An 18,015-nucleotide genomic window follows, 5' to 3' on the forward strand; every position below is an offset into this window, starting at 1 on the left:
CATGGACTGACTCGAAATCACAGTGTGGAGTTTGTTCTGAACTGCTGCCTGCCACAAGTATATGGCCTTTCGAGTTGCTGAAAAATTTAGAACACCTATCATTGGCAATTTTTAAATCAAGAGTGGATGTTTTCTAAACGCAATGTTCTAGTTCAAACAGGAATTAATTCTGGGAAGGCCTATGGCTTGTGTTATGTAGGGCTGACTAGATGATCACAGTGGTCCCTTCTGGCTTCATAGTCTATGAAGGATAAACCTGAGGGGGTTTTGTTCCAAGAAAATTTGAAGCCTTGAAAAATCAGCAAGACTACTCAAATTGCCTGTGTCAATAGAAACGCCCTTTGGGCGTCTAATTTGGCATCTCTGTGAATTGTACCACAGTGTACAACTCATGTGGTTACAGAAAATCTTATCCTTCTCTTCACGACAGGTCTGATTTCAAAAGCGATAGGGCCTGAAACAGCTACTCATGTGAAAAGAGACCCTTCATGAAATGATACTGTTTCGCACTTCATTAGTGACATAGGCCAAGATCCTCAAAGCTACTGAGTTGCCTAATTCCCATTGAAATCCAGGGGAAGTGCACCAGGGACAGTCAGTGCTCAGTCAAAGCTCAGGAAAAGTTCAGCTTGATGAACCACGTGATGGCTCTGGTGCTGCACAGCTTCTAGTACTTGTGAGCTGTGTTTCTATAGGTCGACTGAAGAAGACTTGCTATCTAGTTGCACGTCCCTGACCTGTGTTGACTGAATTGGTGTCTTCCTAGTGGTCATCAGAAAAATCACCACCATAGTTGTGACTAATTTGCACTGTAGCTGACATTCTTAGCAGAGTGATCTACAAGAGATCAAACATTGAACTGAAGTGTAGATGCAGAAGTCCTCCGGATATGTTTATCATGTAAATGAAAAATGTGTTATTAATTATTTTGAACTATGATTTCATTGCTCTCTTGGCTGGGGAGCAGCATGGTTATGTAGATATTAATAATAGACTTCTCTTTTATAGTGCGTGATTTTAAGACGCTTTGTATCTCATTTCGGTTTTATAAAAATAAGCTTTTATAAAATCTAAGAGGAATAAAAATGTTCCCATGATTTCTTATATTGTATGTACTTTGTAGCAAATAAATGTTCACCTGCAGTTTGCATCCCAAACATTGTGAGGCAGTGCTTGTGCATGAGAATCAGAAAGTGATCTTGAGTACAAACTGATAAAAATAAAAGGGAAAGTGACTATTTTATTGTGATTGACCAAGATAAGAGAAACGTAACAAGTAAACAAAGTGTAAAAGTACTAAAAGTACATTATAATATTACAAATATTTCCATTTAAATAACATCAATTGTCATTGTAACATAGGTGAGGACATTTATTATCGTAACATGTAATTTTTAAATTGTGTCTCTTGAAATGAATTGGATCTAAAAACATATGATTACACTGGAATGCCTCATGCACACAACAGGCCTAGTGTCTACCACTGACACTGTACGAGGCTCAGGCATGGTGAGTTCTGTCCCCAACAGACAGCTGATTCTCTGTTCTAATCTTTAGTTCAGTTGTCAGATGTTAAATTTACCTTTGAGAGCATTGCAGGGATTCTGCCACTATAGTACTGGTAGGACTATGGGGAAGTTCTGGCCCCTTTGCGGAACTCTCTTCTTCTTCCTGATGCATAACCAAATGTCTGTGCAATGATCATTTAAACCATATGCACTAATATGTAAATACCAATAAACTAACTTCTCATCGACACAAGTGGCTCCTCCAGCTCAGGACTGAGAGGAAAATCTCATTGCTCCGGCTTGAGCCTGCTCTTAATTAGAAGCCTTAATGGCCTGATTCTGATCTCAAATCACCTCTGACTTAAAAATGGAGTCACTTCTGTTTACCCTAGTTGAAGTGACATCAGATTTCACCCCACCCCTCCCATCAGTCCCGTCAATCCTATACATTTGACAAGCCTTAAATTCACTTTTTGAAACGTCTGATTTTTAATTCAGGAGGAAATGTTTTCAGTATAAATGTGCCTGCCTGGAGTCCCCCAAAAGCCTTTCACTTACCTCCAGAGTAGCAGGACCTGGTCCTCCGCTGCTTTGCACCTTGTGGAGTCATTTACCCTCGGGCACAGTGGATGGAAAACACAGCTGGCTGACAATATTCAAGATCTGAAACATCAATGACATTTATCTTGGATAAAAATCCCCCATGAAATTAGATTTTCATGAAAAACGTTGACCTGCTTTCTTTATGTAAAATCCTACTCTTCTGATTAAGGAGCACTTACTTCTCACCAGTGTAATTGACTCGATAAGGTGCAAGACAGAGGGGAACTAGCCAAGATTGAGGTGAAGGAGGGAAGCAGACAAACTGGTCTGGAATCACCATCCTGCAGGGTCTTTTCTTCACTCTTCTGGCAAATTCAGTTCAAAAGCTCTTCTTGGCATATGCGCTAGAGGAAGTCTTCCACTAAACACGTGTATTCTCCAAGCTACCTCTTGGTTAAACAAGACTCTATAACATGACATGAAATATTATTAAGTATTCATCCCTATTGGTTATTATTTCTGAAATGCCCAGCTCTTGCCTAGCTTGAAGTCACCAGTGTCCACTTAGACAATCGCAAGCAGCTTCCAGCTGAATCTCGATGAAGGCAGGAGAAGGTGGAGTTACTTGGCAAGCATTTTAGAAATGCTTTTCTTCCTCACACGTGGAGCCTAGGGGTTACTCGTGAAGTCGCATTAGCCCTCTCCTTCCCTTTAAGTTAATATATTATAGAGGATCTTGCTTAGTACCATATGCGGATGGGAAATTTGGTGTCAGGTTCAAACAATGAAATCGGTCAGTTGGACGGTGTAGATGTGTGTGTGTGTTGAAATCGGCCAGCTGTAGCTGTTGTAGATCTACAACATCACACGTTGTAGATGTGTGTGTGCCGAGCTGCTTAATACACAAGAATCTGTGGTAAGTGCTAACTTTGTTTTAATTCCTCGGAAATTGAGGCTGACAAGGGAATAAAAGATTTAGAAATGGGAGCTAAAAGCAACCCGGCCCTTAAAAGTTCCTGCCGCTGGCGTGACGGTGGAGAGCACAGGACGGTGGATAACACTTCTGTGGTCGTCACGAGCAAAAGAACTGCAGCTGGAAGTCCCTCGGTGACTGTCGCGGGTTGAATCATTGGGTCCCCAGGGGGCTCGGAAGCGGGTGTTACTCATCAGGGATTCGGATTGTGTCCCCTTCATTCCTACACTGAATTAGAGCCAGATCCTCAACATTTGTAAATTGAAGTCAATGGAGCCAGACCGTTTACATCAGGAGAGGATCTGGCCCTCTGAATGTTCAAGCTGCCACTCCCTGCTGCCGAAGATCAGTACTGCAATTCCCCTTCTGGCCCAAGTCTGGAAGAAATAACTGGACGCACTGATTTGATATCCAAGGCGCTGGGTTTGGCGAGCTAGCCCCGTCGCCCCCTGCAGAGCGTCAGCGGCTCAAGCCTGGGAGGAACCACGCGCCTGAGTCTGTTCAGAAAGATAGTTCAGACTGAAAGCGAGTTGCTCTTTTGGTAGTAACTGCTGGGAACGTGAATTGCCCCAGACACGAGTTTACCTCCTGGCCACGCCAGCTCTAAGGTGAAGCAAGGAAAGTTAAGTACTGCTGCGATTTCTTCTTATTCTGTCCATCTGCACATAGGGCCCCGCCCCTTTTCTGGGCAGAGGGAAAGGTGGCCCCGAAGGCAGCGGGGCCGGGGCTGCCCTGGTTTGTCATACTCACCCCGGTGAAGGAGAAGAGGAAAATGAATGAAAAGCAAAGGAGTTAAATCAAGCACTGGGGAGCCCCAGGGGAAAAGGGACGTTTTTGTGGATTGTGGCAGACTGGGGAAGGAAAAAACGAACCATCAGATGTTCTGGAGGTGTTTAAAGCAAGGGTCCTCACAACAATTAGTTTTGCTGGGCTCAGAGTGTGGCCACCAACTTTTGCTGGTGGCCACTTGACGATTTTTCCTAAAATACTTAGGTAACGTTAGGAAAAACAAATAAATATGCACCTGTAGATGTCCAAATCATAGTAATTTATTTATGTGCTGTTGTTTTTTTCAGACTCAATAATAACAATAATGTACAGTTGTCTCTGTTCCTTACTGGACCTAAACAGAAAAGAAACACATATAAGGTGCTTTGCATGTTCTTGTCTTTTATTAATTATTAATATTATTATTGTTGTTGTTTCTTTTGCTTTTTTGGCTGCATTGTTTAGACTTGCTAGCAAGTAAGTCTGCTTCTGTGAACGGTGACACGTGTATGTTTGTAACACCACTTTCCACAGCAGCAGACTTGTTAGCTAGTTGAGAGGCAGTGAAAAGTGATATTAACAAATACCACTTTTCACAGCAGACGTACTCAGCCCTGGCAAACCGGGGAACAAATTAAGACTTGGATGGGGAGGTGGGTAGGGAGGCAGCAGGGGCAATGGGGGGTGGTGGTGAGCCCGGGGATGGAATCCTGCAGCCAAGGGATGAAGCCCACCGCTGAGTAGCCAAAGCCAGGAGCCCAAAGCCCCGCGGTGAGAGCCCCTGGCAGGAGCCCACTGCTAAGCCCCCGGAGCCTGCCGCCCGCCACACCGGGGCTGAAGCCAGAAGCCTGAGCCCCACTGCCCCCAGGAAGATGGGGAACTCACACCGGCTGTCTGCTCCTCGGGTGTTTGTGGCACCAAGGGGGGGCAAGGCCCAACCCCTCCTGGAAGCCCTAGAGGAGGGGCCACTGCTTTGTCCCCCCTCCCCAGGAGGCTGTGGGTGCAAGAAAAGTTCCTGGTGGCCGCATTTGAGAGAAACTGGTTTCAAGGGTGACAGAGAGCAGCACCAGCCCAGCTCTGACCTCCTGGAAGAGCACAGGGGCGTTTGAAGGCATTGGAATTGCGGCTGCTCTAATTTCCATTATGCTCCGCCCCAGTCCACGTCTCTCTCCTCTCCAGACTCAGACCAGTTCTGCGTCGAAAGGATCAAACTTTTCTCCCTGCGGGACTCGGGAGCATTGCCGAGAAAGGACCCGCAGAGTCCTGCCGCTCGCTATGAAGTTCTGACGGTCACCAGAAGCAAGGGGTTCATTGACATCCCTGTCTTCCCGGTCTCAGCCCCGTGGCCCTGCTTTGTCTAAGTAGCGCCAGGAACTAGAGCGCCGCCATGCCCAAAGCAGCCCGAGCTTTCCCATGGGGTAGGAGGCAGGCAGCTTCACAACAGGACAAAGGTTATGGAGGCAGAAGCCTAAGTAGGGCTTCTTCGCAGGCTGCCCAGGAGCACGTTGCCCCAGGAAAATTGAGGCCGAGGTTCTGAACCCTTGAAATCAAGAGCGAAACTCCCCCTGGCTTCGTCTGGGGAGCAGGATCGGGCCCTAAAATCGGTGCGTGCTCTTCCCGGCCATACCGATTCCTTCGCTCGGTGGACAAGTGCGAAGCAGCTTCGTGGGGCTCTCCTGTGTGTTGCTTTTCGCGGTGTTACTGAAAGGCAGTGTTTGCAGCCTGCAGAGGTGCGGGGCGCTGGTCGCCGGGACGGGGTGCCCTCGAAGGAGAGATCGGGCGTTTAGGCGTGGTCAGTTTATTTCCCATCCTTCCCATCAGTTGTTACAGCCTGTGAAGGAGGGCGTTGCTGCTGGTGTGTTATTGCCAAGGTGTTCAGAGGGCACATCACAACGCAGACGCTGGCCCCAACTGGCAGAATCCCATAAAGATTCCGAATTACAGCTCTGGGGGGGGGGGGGGAGAGGTTCGCAAAATGGTTAGGAAATGGGTTTCCCTTTTTCCAGCAACCCCCGGAAATGAATAATAATCCGTGTTACGATTTTTGTGATTACCCCGCTAAGACAAAAGCCTGAGATTACCAAGGGAAAGCGGGTTGGACCTGAGCTCTATTGCAGCGTGGCTCGATGGTATATTTACTTCTGCCTACTTATAAAATGATCAAAGATCACCCAGTAAATGGATTGATTTTCCAGAGGCGGCGACTAGAGTTTGGAGCTCAGTCTCCAGCCCGGATCCTGGGTTCGCTCTAGGAGGAAAAGATTATCTGTGAAATGGGTGGACCGAGGCCATTCACAAAGGTGTAACTCAAATGTCAGCGGCTCCCTTGTAATAGCAACTGTCTGGGTCAGAGAGCTTCCCCTATCAGCCCAGAGAGAGACATACTCTCAATAGAGAAAACTATTTCCCCATGTCTCCTCCCCCTCCCCCCCCCCACACACACACATACACACTGTTCCTCACACGTTCTTGTCAACTGCTGGAAATGACCCACCTTGATTATCACTACAAAAGGGTTCCCCCAGCTCTCCTGCTGGTAATAGCTCACCTTACCTGATCACTCTCGTTACAGTGTGTATAACACCCATTGTTTCATGTTCTCTGTGTATATAAAATCTCCCCACTGTATTTTCCACTGCATGCATCCGATGAAGTGAGCTGTAGCTCATGAAAGCTTATGCTCAAATAAATGTGTTAGTCTCTAAGGTGCCACAAGTACTCCTTTTCATTTTACAAATACAGACTAACAGGGCTGCTACTCTGATACTTCATCTGTGCTTCTTCTTTTCTTTTTTTTCTTTTTTTTTAAATCCAGCCCTTTAAACTTCGAGTGGTAGAGAGTAGAGATGCTCCTCTTTTGAGAGATTATATAGAGAGTTCCTTTTCCCTGGGCCAGCAGAAAGGCAGGGCTGAGGATAAGGAGTAGGATCAGGGAGGTGGGAACAGTTGTGTCAAACCCAGCGCTCTTTGCTGGACCGTAGGAAAAGTCTGATTAAATTAAAAACAAGCCTGACAACTTGGAGAGACCTTGAAGGAAAACCAAAGGAGCTGGCTAGAAAAAATCTCTTTCAGAGTCCTCCAGCCTCCCAAACCAATGAATGAATGGTTTGGAATAGTTCTCTGTTCTTCTGATGAAATCCTGAATATGATCAGCAAGACAGATTTGTTGTACAAATGCATTTCCTCATTGGTTTAGACCTAGGGGGAAATATGCTCGCTAAATCCTGCCTTGGGAAATCTGCTGTGTATGGGGTTTGATATGCTGAAAAATGTATTTGAATTGTGCAAAACTGGTTTCATTGTCACTCCCCTTTCGCTGCCTCTGCCTGTAAAACCACAACACAGCCGCTCTCTCGCTCGCTGTCTCTGTTGCGGTTTTCCCTCCCCACGCCACCACTAGATACGAATTTACTATGTCAACCCGCACGCTCAAGTACAAAGCAGAAACCCTTCTTATCTGCTTTGATCCTAAACCCCCGTGGTAGGAAAACCTAAAATCCGCCCTGGGAGAAGCAAACTCTCTCTCCTCCTGGCTGGGACAGTGTGAACTGGAGCCTGTGATGGGGGGTGTATCGAGCACATGTCAGGAGGTGAAATGGCTGGAAGAATAACCAGCTCCAGTGAAGTCTGGGCACCTCCTGACGCCTCTGTTTGCAAACTCGCACCTGTGCAGGGAGGGGTTGAAGTTTCTAGTTTTGGGGCTGAGACTAAGGACGAGGAAGCCGAGCTACCAGCTACTCCTTGCCCTAGTTTCTTGCTCCTATCGCATATAACTCAGTGCAGAGTTTCTGTCTCTCCGTCCGAGAAGTTGGATGCTGCCCGCCCCCTCTTCTGGAGCTTAGTTCCCCCCCCCCTCCCTCCCCCACTCAAGCACCCTGAGTGCCTGTCCGCTCCACGCAGGGGCAGGCAAACTCCTCGGGATTTCCCCACCCCAAACACCAGAAAGGCGCGAGAGATCCATCGAGATCTTTCGTGCTGCTGTTTCCTCCTCCTCTCTCTCTCTCTCGGTGAAATGCAGCCACAGCGTGGCCGGAGGGAGCCGAGGGTACAGTTTAGCTCTCGCCCGCGGAGGAGCCGGAGCTGAAAATGGGACATTTGTTTCCAAGCTCTCTGCTCTTGCATCTTGCTGTTAAATCCCCCGTTCGATTCGCCCCCACGCCCAGCTCCCCTGAGTCCAGAGCACTCAGCTGATGCATTTAGTGTTTTTCTTCATAGACGCCTCCAAAGTTGACTGGAGCTTTTGTAGCTGTCAGCTCGACCCTGCTCGACTAGGAATTAAGACACGACCGGGTGGTGTACGCCCGAGCCCGCTTCCCCAGTCGCCTGGGTTCTGCTGTGCAAGGGGCCCGGGCAGATTCCCAGGCCATAAAGAGAGTTCGTACAACACGAGTGCTGGGACGGGAGCAGCGCACTAACCCAGTTGGTTCCTGCGGTTTAAAGTGAAGAGAATGAGGACATTACGGAAAACCACTTTCCGGCTGCCGTTTGCTGCTTCTCTTCGCCAGGGGAAGGATCACTCCCTTGATTTGCAGGCCGTGCTTGGCTGAGCGAGCTCAGAAACTGCACCAAGTGACCTCAAACCCAACCCTGCAGTCTTTACACAAGCAAAACTCTCCCAATTGGTCCAGGAGAGCTCAAGAGGAAAACTAGACTGGCGCCTTTCGTGATGTTACCCTCCGAAATGTGCTCCTGATTCCCCGAGACTAGGAAGGAGAAACGAGATGGGGAATTCAGTTCAGTAACTGACCCGTGTGCTGACGCCATTAATACCAGGGGGTGAGAAAGCAGAGTGGGGAATGGTGTCTGGTTTATTAAAAACCGGTGGGAATCTAGACGCGTGCAAAACACCGCAAGGAATAAAAATCACCCGTGCTAGGTCCTCTTGTTCCCAGTAGCAGAGACAGGACGAAGGGTCCTTTTTTCACTCTATAAAACGTGAGGAACTTTCAAAAACAGTAAACTGCTCTTTTTTTTCCTTTCCAATATCTGAACAGGGAGTCATCAGACAAAGCCCAGCTGATGAGAAGCCACGGGGAGGTCGATTCGGAGTAGTCCCCAAACACAGTACAAGCAACCAGGCTCACTGCACACTGAAATCTCCCCATTGCCACTATCCATAATCTAAACGGCAGCGTGGTGTGAAAACGCTGACGTGTGTCTTGAGGGAATCCACATGGGGAGAAAAGGCGATGCAGCTCAGCATTGCTAGGCCTCACTTGACCCTGAAGAGAAGGAGTATCTAAACATCTAGCTAGAGCTGTATGTAGAATGATAACAGACCCTGATGTAGTTGCCGGTGGAGGAGTCGTTTAGAGAAGAGTTTGAAATATCAGAGCGCAGGGAATAAGAAATCTTCCTTCCACTGAGCTTCTTGCCACTTTCTTTAGCATTAATTTTTAACTTATTATCGACAATATTTTAAAATCTTTATTGGGCCCTGGTTTCCAGCCCCGGGATTACCCACATTTTCACTAAATGATGCTCCCTTCACTCATCCGTTGCAGCCAGTCTGCTTTCTGTTGTTTCACTGGAATAACTCTCCTGCTTCCCGTGGGGTTGCTCTGAATTTACACTCGGGTCACTGAGAATAAAACGTAGCCCCCAGAGGGATTATGAGTATGTGTAAAGCGGGCAGGATTTGGCCCAAGACCTTTCTAATCTGGGTTTGTCACTGTGTTTCCCAAAAACAAGCACTTGCTTGGTCAGCCTCCGGGTACTCAGCTCCCAAGCCCAGAAGAAGAAGAAGGACACGGTGATAATTCTACACCTCTCTCCTAGTCAGTTGCCCCATCCCACAAATTTAAGGGCACCCGGCTAGGTTCTGGATGCGGCAAACGTTTTCGGGGGATCAAATTTTGAATGCAAGTGAATTTCTACCAGATCCCATCAAGGTCTCACTTTTTGTTTGATACCGATGACTGCAGTTTTCTTTAAAATATGAATTCTGGCCAGTTCCATCTACTTTCCCCGTGTAGCGCTGTAACCTCCTGGCGATCGCACCCAAAGATGGTTTAGTTATATGTCAAAAAGAAGTCCCCGTCTCCCGTAGCCCAATTCACAGGGCCAAATCCTGCTCGCTTTATTCAATGGGACAACTCGCTTGAGTAAGAAGAACCAGACCTGGCCCGCCATGTGCAGGGCTTGCTCTAACTTTTGTCCTATCTGTCTTCAATTTACATATTAGACTTTGTGTTAAGAAAGAAAGAAAGAAAGAAAGAAAGAAAGAAAGAAAGAAAGAAAGAAAGAAAGAAAGAAAGAAAGAAAGAAAGAAAGAAAGAAAAAGAAAATGTAGCGGTTACTAATTAGTTCATTTTCGAAGGGGGCTGGATTAATTTACACAAGAGAAAACTAAATGGAAAAGGCCCTTTTCGTTAGTGTAACATATTCCCACTGCAAATATGTATTGGTGTTTTCCGTTGGTTTACAAAGGAATCAATTGCTGTAGCATTTCGCAGTCATTGTATTAAAACAAGTAAAGTTACTTTGGGTGCATTGGAAAAGCTGCTTCACTTACTGATTCGGGTCTCCCCACCTTGGAAATACTAAACTTCCAGAGGAACGGAGCTGAGTTACTCTGTTTGTTTCGAGTAACTCCTCGACAGCTCCTTCATCACCCAGCGGAATGAATCACCAAAGGGAAACAGACCATTATCCCCCTATTTGTCGCCTAACTCCACTGGAAATAATCCCCCTGCCAGATTAGATCTTCTCTTTATCCCTTTCTCCATTCCATGGACTCTACGGACAGGTTTGGGGTTAAAATGAAAATAGGGAGTTTCTTTCAGATTGAACAACATAAATTTTCCTCCCTCTGTTCCTTTCCTTCTAAACCCCGAACCCCATTCAGGAATCAGAAATCAAACTCGTTTCGGATCGTTTTTATTTGAACATAAACAGTTCGGTTTGCGGTCAGACTTCGTTTCAAATCCCTTCTAGGAAACTTCTTCGGAAGTTCTCAGTAACCATAAAGTGGTTGTTGTTGTGTTATTTTGTTTGCGGATGGAGGGTGGGAGTTGTGTTAGGTTTTTGGGGGTTTGGGTGTTTGTTTGTTTTTTATTAACGAACAATAACTATCGCTACTTCACAAAGTCATCGAGGTCGAAACCCATGGAATTCACAGTGACAAAAGTTCTCCGTGTACCTAGCAGAGTAGAAGTCTGAGAGCAACTCTAAATGGTCGAGTTTCTCTTACAGCATTTGTATGTCTAATTTAGAGGCCATATGGAGAAGTGTTAGAGATGGGGTAGAAGAAGGAAGGAAAATAAAGGTCCGATTTCCAATCATTTCCCTATATTGTTAATGCCTCCTTCATGTGCGATAAGTAACTGATTCTTTTCTAGTAATTATGCAAAAACCATCCGCTCTACAGAAAATAACAATCTCTTCATAAATATTTGAGAAATGGGGAATTTCGTGACTGCTATCCAATCAACCCAGAAACACATTTTTCCCCAAAATATTTTCTATTATTTTTCTTCTGAGATTCATTTTGAGCTTGTAATATTTCATAGTTCATTTTCTGTAACGGATTTGTTTTTAAAATCTATTTTAGCCTGGAAAATAAATGTTATTTGGACATAAAGAAAAGTTAACTTACTGCTTCTCATCTTTTCCGTGAATGCATCTGCATTTTGCACCAAGTGTCATTTGGATCCTTCTGTATATTTGACAATCACTTTATGGTGATTTGTTTATGCATTCATAAAGATTTTCCATACTGTATAAAGAGAAATAGCCCTATAATTCAAGCAATTCATTTACACACGCAAGAACACACGGGAGAGAGGGGGTATGGGTGAAGGCTGGACAATTGGTTCCGGTTTTATTGCTATCTTAAAGGCAGTTCTTGTTAGCCTTCTTCAGTTTGTTGAGAAAAGTCACAGCAAGAGACAGGCTTTCCTTTTCTTGTCTTGCAGTCCCAGACAAAGGCGAAACCAGAACTTTTATTTAATTGTTTTTTATTTGAAATCTCACCCAGAAACACTGGTCCATAATAAATATATCGATAGTTATCAAGAATATATAAAAAATAAAGACAGGTTGTTGTCTTTGAGGCCCTAACAAAATATTTCAAGCAAATGCCCAGGAAAACATAACAAAACCAAACGTAAAACAACAGGAAAGTTCCAGTGGAGTAACACAATGACCAGTCCGGCCAGAGTCGACCCTGCATGCAGCTAACTGAACAAGGGGCGTGAGGGCAATGTGGACCCCAGCCAGCGGACTACTACACTGCACTTACAGCAGGAGATCGGGCCAAACAGGCTTTGGGGATGTTGCGCGTGGTTTGCACTATTTCTCTTTCTTGTTTTATACAGCCACAGACCTGGGGGGGACGGGGGGACGGGACAGAGAAACGCTTTAGAGAATTCACTATTAAATCCTTGTTACAAGGAAAACTGCATCATTGCCAGTACAACATGTTTAAAGGAGATTCAATTATAAGCATGCATGCATTCTTTTAAGCTATATTGTGTGAAAAGTCATCGTCATTCCTAGCTGTCATATCCTGGAGTGGAGCAGAGAAGCTTCCCAGAAATGTAGGTGTTGCCTTTAAAAACAAACAAACAACAAACAAACCAACCAAAAACAAACAAAGCCCAAACAACTCATCGTCTCTTTGCACCTGCGAACCGTACAATGACCACCATGTCTTTTCTTTTCTTTTCTTTCTTTCTTTCTTTCTTTCTTTCTTTTTCTTTTTCTTTTTTTTTTTTTTTGCATCCACTTTAAGGAAATATTTACATTTTTTGTTTTGTTTTTACAACAGGGATTTTTGTTTTAGTATAAGAAGAAAACATGGCCCGACAATCCAACTAAAACATTACCTTTGTAAGGTCCTTACTACACTAATCCCTCGTTACAACGAATGCAGTTTGGACAAGCTCGGCTGCCGGTGGGAGGAAACACACAGGCGCTCAGCAAAGGAAGAGAAGCATGCATGCGAACGCAGGACTTCTTGTGTGGCGTCTTCCTGCAGCATCACCAAACAGAACTTGTTTGAAAGTGTGATCTCTGGTATAGCTAAAAGGGCGCCGGAGTTTTCAGTGTCACTTCAGTAAGTCCTTGGATTCTGCTGAGATCCTGCTCATGTTGGCTGTGGTGAGGGCAGACAGGTGTGGCGGAGGGGGCATTTGACAGATAGTGCAAGGGCAAGGCAAACCCGCCCAGTGCTGGAAGCCACTGCCAAGCTGGAGGGCTGGCGGGGCAGAGGGAGTCTTGAGTAAAGAGTGAGGGGGCCTGATCGTGCCAATCCCTGGCAGGGAGGCGGACAGCGGGGAGGAGGTGTTGGCTGAAGACAAGGCACTGCCAAGGATAGGGTGGACCTGGTGGACCGTGCTAGCTGCGTGGGCCGGGTGCCCGCCTGAGTGCCCCACTGTCCCGCAGTGAAAGGCGGAGTGGTGTCCTCCATAGATTTCACCCACCAGCCTCTTCATCTCCTCTAGGGAGCTGGTGAGCATCAGGATGTAGTTTCTGGCCAGCAGGAGGGTAGCAATTTTGGAGAGTTTCCTCACGGAAGGTCCATGAGCGTAGGGCATCACCTCCCTCAGCCCATCCATGGCCAGGTTCAGGTCGTGCATCCTTTTGCGTTCCCGCCCATTGATCTTCAGCCTGAGCTGCTGCAGGTCCTGCTCCGAGAGCTGCTTCTTGATTTTGTACTTGCTGCCTTCCCCTCCGGCCTTGGAGCCGTTTCTGGAGAGGCCTTCCCCGGACATCTTCTGCACCAGGTCGCCCTGAGTGGAGGAGACCGAGTTGAGCCGGTTGTCCTGATGGTGGTGGTGATGATGGTGGTGATGGTGATCTCTCAGGTACATCTCATCCATGTCTGGCGAGGAAGCTCTGCTGGAGACAGAGCTGGAGTCAGAATTCATTGTATTGGGGCTTCGGAGCAAGAAATTTCTTCCCTGCTCTGGAGAGGGTGAAATAGGGTTGTTTTAAAAAATAAATAAACTGCAGGTTCTGTGGGGAGGGGGGAAAGGTTCCAAGAAGAAGAAAACTCTCCTTTCTCCCTCTAATCTCTCCCGCAGGCTACCCAGCCTGTTTACAGGATAGCTGGTTGGTGTATGCTTGAACTAACCTCAGCCTGGAAAAGAGGGGCTTTTATAGCGCTGCAGCAGAGAAAAGAGACAAAAGAAGCCCTCCTATCTATAATGGTCTTGTTAGGATGACGTGCAATTATTCAGGGCGGTGCGCTTTGACTGTCCCATTTAGCAAGGACTCCCATTCATATTCATTGTGGTGCCACCCTGGGACACCTCAGCCATGGACCATCAGGAGTCAAGCAGACACAAAACCCCTCTGATTGACAACACGCACTCATCGCGGCATGTTCACGCCTTCTCCTCCCCCTGATTCTAATTTCCAATATAAAACTGCATCTAGTGTACAGTAAAGAACAGAGGGTCTGATTTGGATGTGTATTTGCTTGGGGTCAGTTTTCAGTCTAGCATCTCAGTGTTAGGTAACGTTGTAGCAAATTCTATTTGTCTGAGGAAGGAGAGTAGGATTGTTTGCTTTGGGTTTTTTTTTCTCGTGTGTGTGTGCCTTTTGCTCTTTCCAACCCCGAAAGAAAATAATTGTCTTCATTTCTGAATCTTTTTTCTGTACAATTGAGTTCCCCTTTGTTTTCATTTGCCACCGATCTTTACAATTTCCTTGCTTATCATTTCTGAGCGTAACTAACTCTGCTTTGCAGGTTTCTGTTAAATTGGAGTGTGCCTTAACTGCCTTAATGTTATAGTTTTTTTTTTTTTAATAAGTAATTGATATGGTGCCTGCCGTCCACCCACAAACAATCGCTTTCGCTTACAAATATTTGGAAATTAATCTCTCTGGCTGCAACCGTTTGACTTTCTTTGCACTTTAAATAAATGGGTAACTTTGAATTTGTGTTGACAAGGATTTTTTAAGGTGGGCATTCAAATTGTTTCCAAATTAGAAGAGAGATCATTATATATTCCCGGATCTTAAAGTATTTCTTTCGATACACTGAATGGGAGGAGGTGGGGAAAGGAAGTCATCTGTGAATTGGACTGACTGAGAAGCTGCATAAAAGAACTGGACACATGCAGGCAAAAGGAAACAAACATCAAGTCACAAGGGAGAGAATCTTGCAAGCAAAAGCTAATATAGATGCGATGAATGTTTGTTAAAGTAACTGGCTCCGTAAAGTAGTTTTAGTTTGTTTGGGTTGGTATATATTTGATAACAGACACAGTAAGAGACTGGTGTGTGTGCGTGTGTGTGTGAGAAAGAGGGGGGGGGGATGTGTTGGGATGCTGGAGGATGACAGTTTGTGTCTCTAGCTGGAAGTCTTTACGTTGCCCTATGTGTGTGTGTATTGTGGAGGAGCTTGTGAGAAGCGTCATGCAAGAGGGTTCCAGATATTCGGCAGTCTGGGTATCGATGTGTATGCAGGGTTTGTTTGTGGGCATATGTGAGTGCTTTCTGTGTGGGCCTGGCAGAGACACTATGCATTGGGATGCGCCTTTGCGGGGCTGGGGAGAGGGAGTTTGAGGGGGCAGGAAAAGCCTGCCAAAGGCAGGTGTGCTTATGAGGAAGAGTGTAATTTGGACCCCAGGAGTAGTTTTATAGAGATCAGGTGTTCATAGAGGCTGCTCTTCCCCTGGGATTGCCTGGGATTGATTTGTGTGTGCTCTGCACATGCTGATTGCATGGGTGTGTGAAAGGGAAAGGCGTAGGGAGTGAATTGTGAAGAGTGACAGCGAAGGTTTGTCTTGATTAAGGTGTTTGGTTAGAAGGCTAGCACGTTCCAACCAACCCCTTCAACAACTCTTGTGTAGACAAGGCAGTGCTGCTTTTAACACGTGAAACTGTCTCAAGTTGAAGCCTGGACTCCCCCTTTAACAACACACCTGATTGGAAAATGAAACCTTGACAGGAGTTTTCAGTCTGGGGATGGGTTTAATGAGAGAAGAAGACCCACTGCGCTGCTCACACTAAAAGCAACCGCTGGTAGTTAGGGCCCAAGTCATTGTTACTACAAAGAGACTTCAGACCCACATGGAAAAGAGCCAGAAAGGGATGGACGCTTTCATCCTATTGATTCTAACTGTACTTAATCTGCTGAGACAAATTTAAGACGTTCTAATTGTCATTGTTTGCCTGTAAATCCCGCGTTGGAGCAGATACCTTGGTAGAAAGAAAAGAAAAGACGCGTCTCTCACTTTAGGGCAAGTTTAGACCAGTAACTCGACAGAGAAACAAGGTGCATTCCCCTTGTTCGGAAGAATGTATCACAGACGGGAAAGGAATTGAATTCAATTTCAGCTTGTTAAGCCTCTGCTGAGAGCCTTGGAGTCTTGGCGTTTCTCGTAGCTGAAACATTCCTTGTGTCAAGAGAAAGCAAAGTTGTCTGAATAACATGTCCCAACTTCCCTCTAATCTGGCGCTTCTACGACGATCCCTTCCCTTTTAACGATACCAATAACTGAATCATGCATCTGATGATCGCCCCCCTCTTCCTAGCCAAGGGAAGTAAATCTAAGAAGGACCAAGCAGGACTCAACTCCTAGCGCTATCTCTATTCCTGAAAATACACCCAGAGTTTCGCTCTCGCTGTCTCTTTCTTTCTCGGAAACCTCTTTACTGGCTTGAGTAACTGTTGGCACAACATGTAAACTGCAGGGGAGCCGACTGAGTCTCAGGAAAAAGGGGTATCTATTTTAAGCTCTTGAAGAGTCAATAAAGGGAGTGTTAATTGCTGAACTATTAACAGGCTAGAAGGCAAATGTGTAACTATTATAGACGAAGGGGGAAAAAGAACCACACCCGCAATAAACCCCCCCCACAAGTGAGCAGAGTAATGCGATAGCTGTAAGCAAAGGAATTCTACTCGGTCTGTCTTAAGAGCCCTTCACCCTCACAACCAACCTTAAGAGAACTTCCATCGGACCAGGGTCCGGGTGAATGGCACAGCCTCCTGCTTGGCGGGCCCCAGGCGCTGGCGTTTATGAAGAGCTCTGTCCTCATATTTATTTCCTCTTAGCAAGAGACAGGAGCGACAGTTCCCGGCTTTCTACCCAAACGTCTGCTGCACGGGAGAAGCCAGGCAGCCTTCCCCAGGGGCTAATGCCCCGCGATTGGAATCCGGGTGGCTGCTTCCCTCTTCCGAGGGGAACGTGTGGTGGAGGAGAGGGACACCCTTTCAGCTGGGCCAGCCCGGCTCTGGAGGAGGAAGGGGGATCCGTAGAGAGAAATGGAGCTGCTCCTGGCTGCCTTCTCCCCCCTCTTGCTCGTCCCTCTGGGGTCACGGCGTTCGAACAAGCGCAGATCTGCGGCAGATTTCAGCGTCTCGCATTGCCAAGGGCAGCTCAGCACGTGCGATCTTTCTAGAGTTGCAGGTTACCTTCAAGCAGTGATTGAGGGGGGAGTTACAGATTGAGGGCATGTTAATTGCAGGTGACAAATTGACTTGTGTTTCTCTCTCTGTCCTACCCAGGGATGGCCAGATTTGCGTTGCATGTGCCGGCCAGAGGGGTGGGAAACCAGGATCTTTACACCCGGATTTTTTAAAGCCGGGTGTATTGAATGGGTTGATGGACCAGACAATGGTAGAGAGCTGGGTTCCCGGGTGGAGGGATGCCAGCATCATTGATTAGGTGCCAGTGGGCAGTCACTTGCTGTTAGGACATTATACTTTGGGCCCGGTCTTTCAGCACTTATTCAGAAGATCCACAAACAACACACACGTCTTCCCTCCAGCAGGCATGGGAGGGTTTTGTCTGAGCTAGGCTCTCCGGCAAATGAGCCGAGGGTAAAATATGCGAAGCCCCCGAGCTCCTGGCAGGGATCAGGGCCAAAGGCAGAAATCCAATCTGGAAAGGTACCTTCTTGCGCAGGCGATCGATGTGGCTTTCCCCAGCCACCGCAGTCTGCAGAAGAGTTGAGCCGTCACCCCTCTCTGAAATGTTTTCTCTTCCTCCAAATGGACACGCCCAGCGTGTTGACCTGCAGAAAAGGGGGCACCTTGAGACCTTCTTGTGTTTGTGGAAGGAGCAGAAAGGGGGGCCGGGAAAGGACTGGGAAGCCCCGGGTTGGGGATGGAGCAATCTGATGCATAAATGGCCTTCGGGCTGCCTTTGCCCGCACGTCCCGTTCCATCTCCCTGGCCGGTTACAGCCACCGCGCACACCCCCCTTTCTTGCACCCCTTGCACGACTCCCGTTGCTGCGCTTCCCCCTCCCACCAGCCTTCCGAGAC

The 18,015-nt window shown here is 46.8% G+C and overlaps 1 protein-coding gene across 2 annotated transcripts; it reads right to left on the reverse strand.

Moving 5' to 3' along the window:
* Positions 1–11,772: 11,772 nt before the first annotated feature.
* On the reverse strand, positions 11,773–17,026 carry OLIG3 (oligodendrocyte transcription factor 3). 2 transcript variants are annotated; one of them, XM_075126771.1, is made up of 2 exons: positions 16,687–17,026; positions 11,773–13,632 (listed from the first exon to the last, which is right to left on the reverse strand). In XM_075126771.1, the coding sequence occupies exons 1-2, from the start codon at positions 16,701–16,703 to the stop codon at positions 12,843–12,845; spliced, it is 807 nt and encodes a 268-aa protein (XP_074982872.1). In that variant the 5' UTR covers positions 16,704–17,026; the 3' UTR covers positions 11,773–12,842. The 2 variants fall into 2 exon arrangements, with proteins under 2 accessions (XP_074982872.1, XP_048700379.1); XM_048844422.2 differs by having other exon boundaries at positions 11,773–13,635.
* Between the last annotated feature and the right edge of the window lie 989 nt (positions 17,027–18,015).

The sequence above is a fragment of the Caretta caretta genome, chromosome 3, assembly GCF_965140235.1.
Source record: "Caretta caretta isolate rCarCar2 chromosome 3, rCarCar1.hap1, whole genome shotgun sequence".
Taxonomy (NCBI): Eukaryota; Metazoa; Chordata; order Testudines; family Cheloniidae; genus Caretta; species Caretta caretta.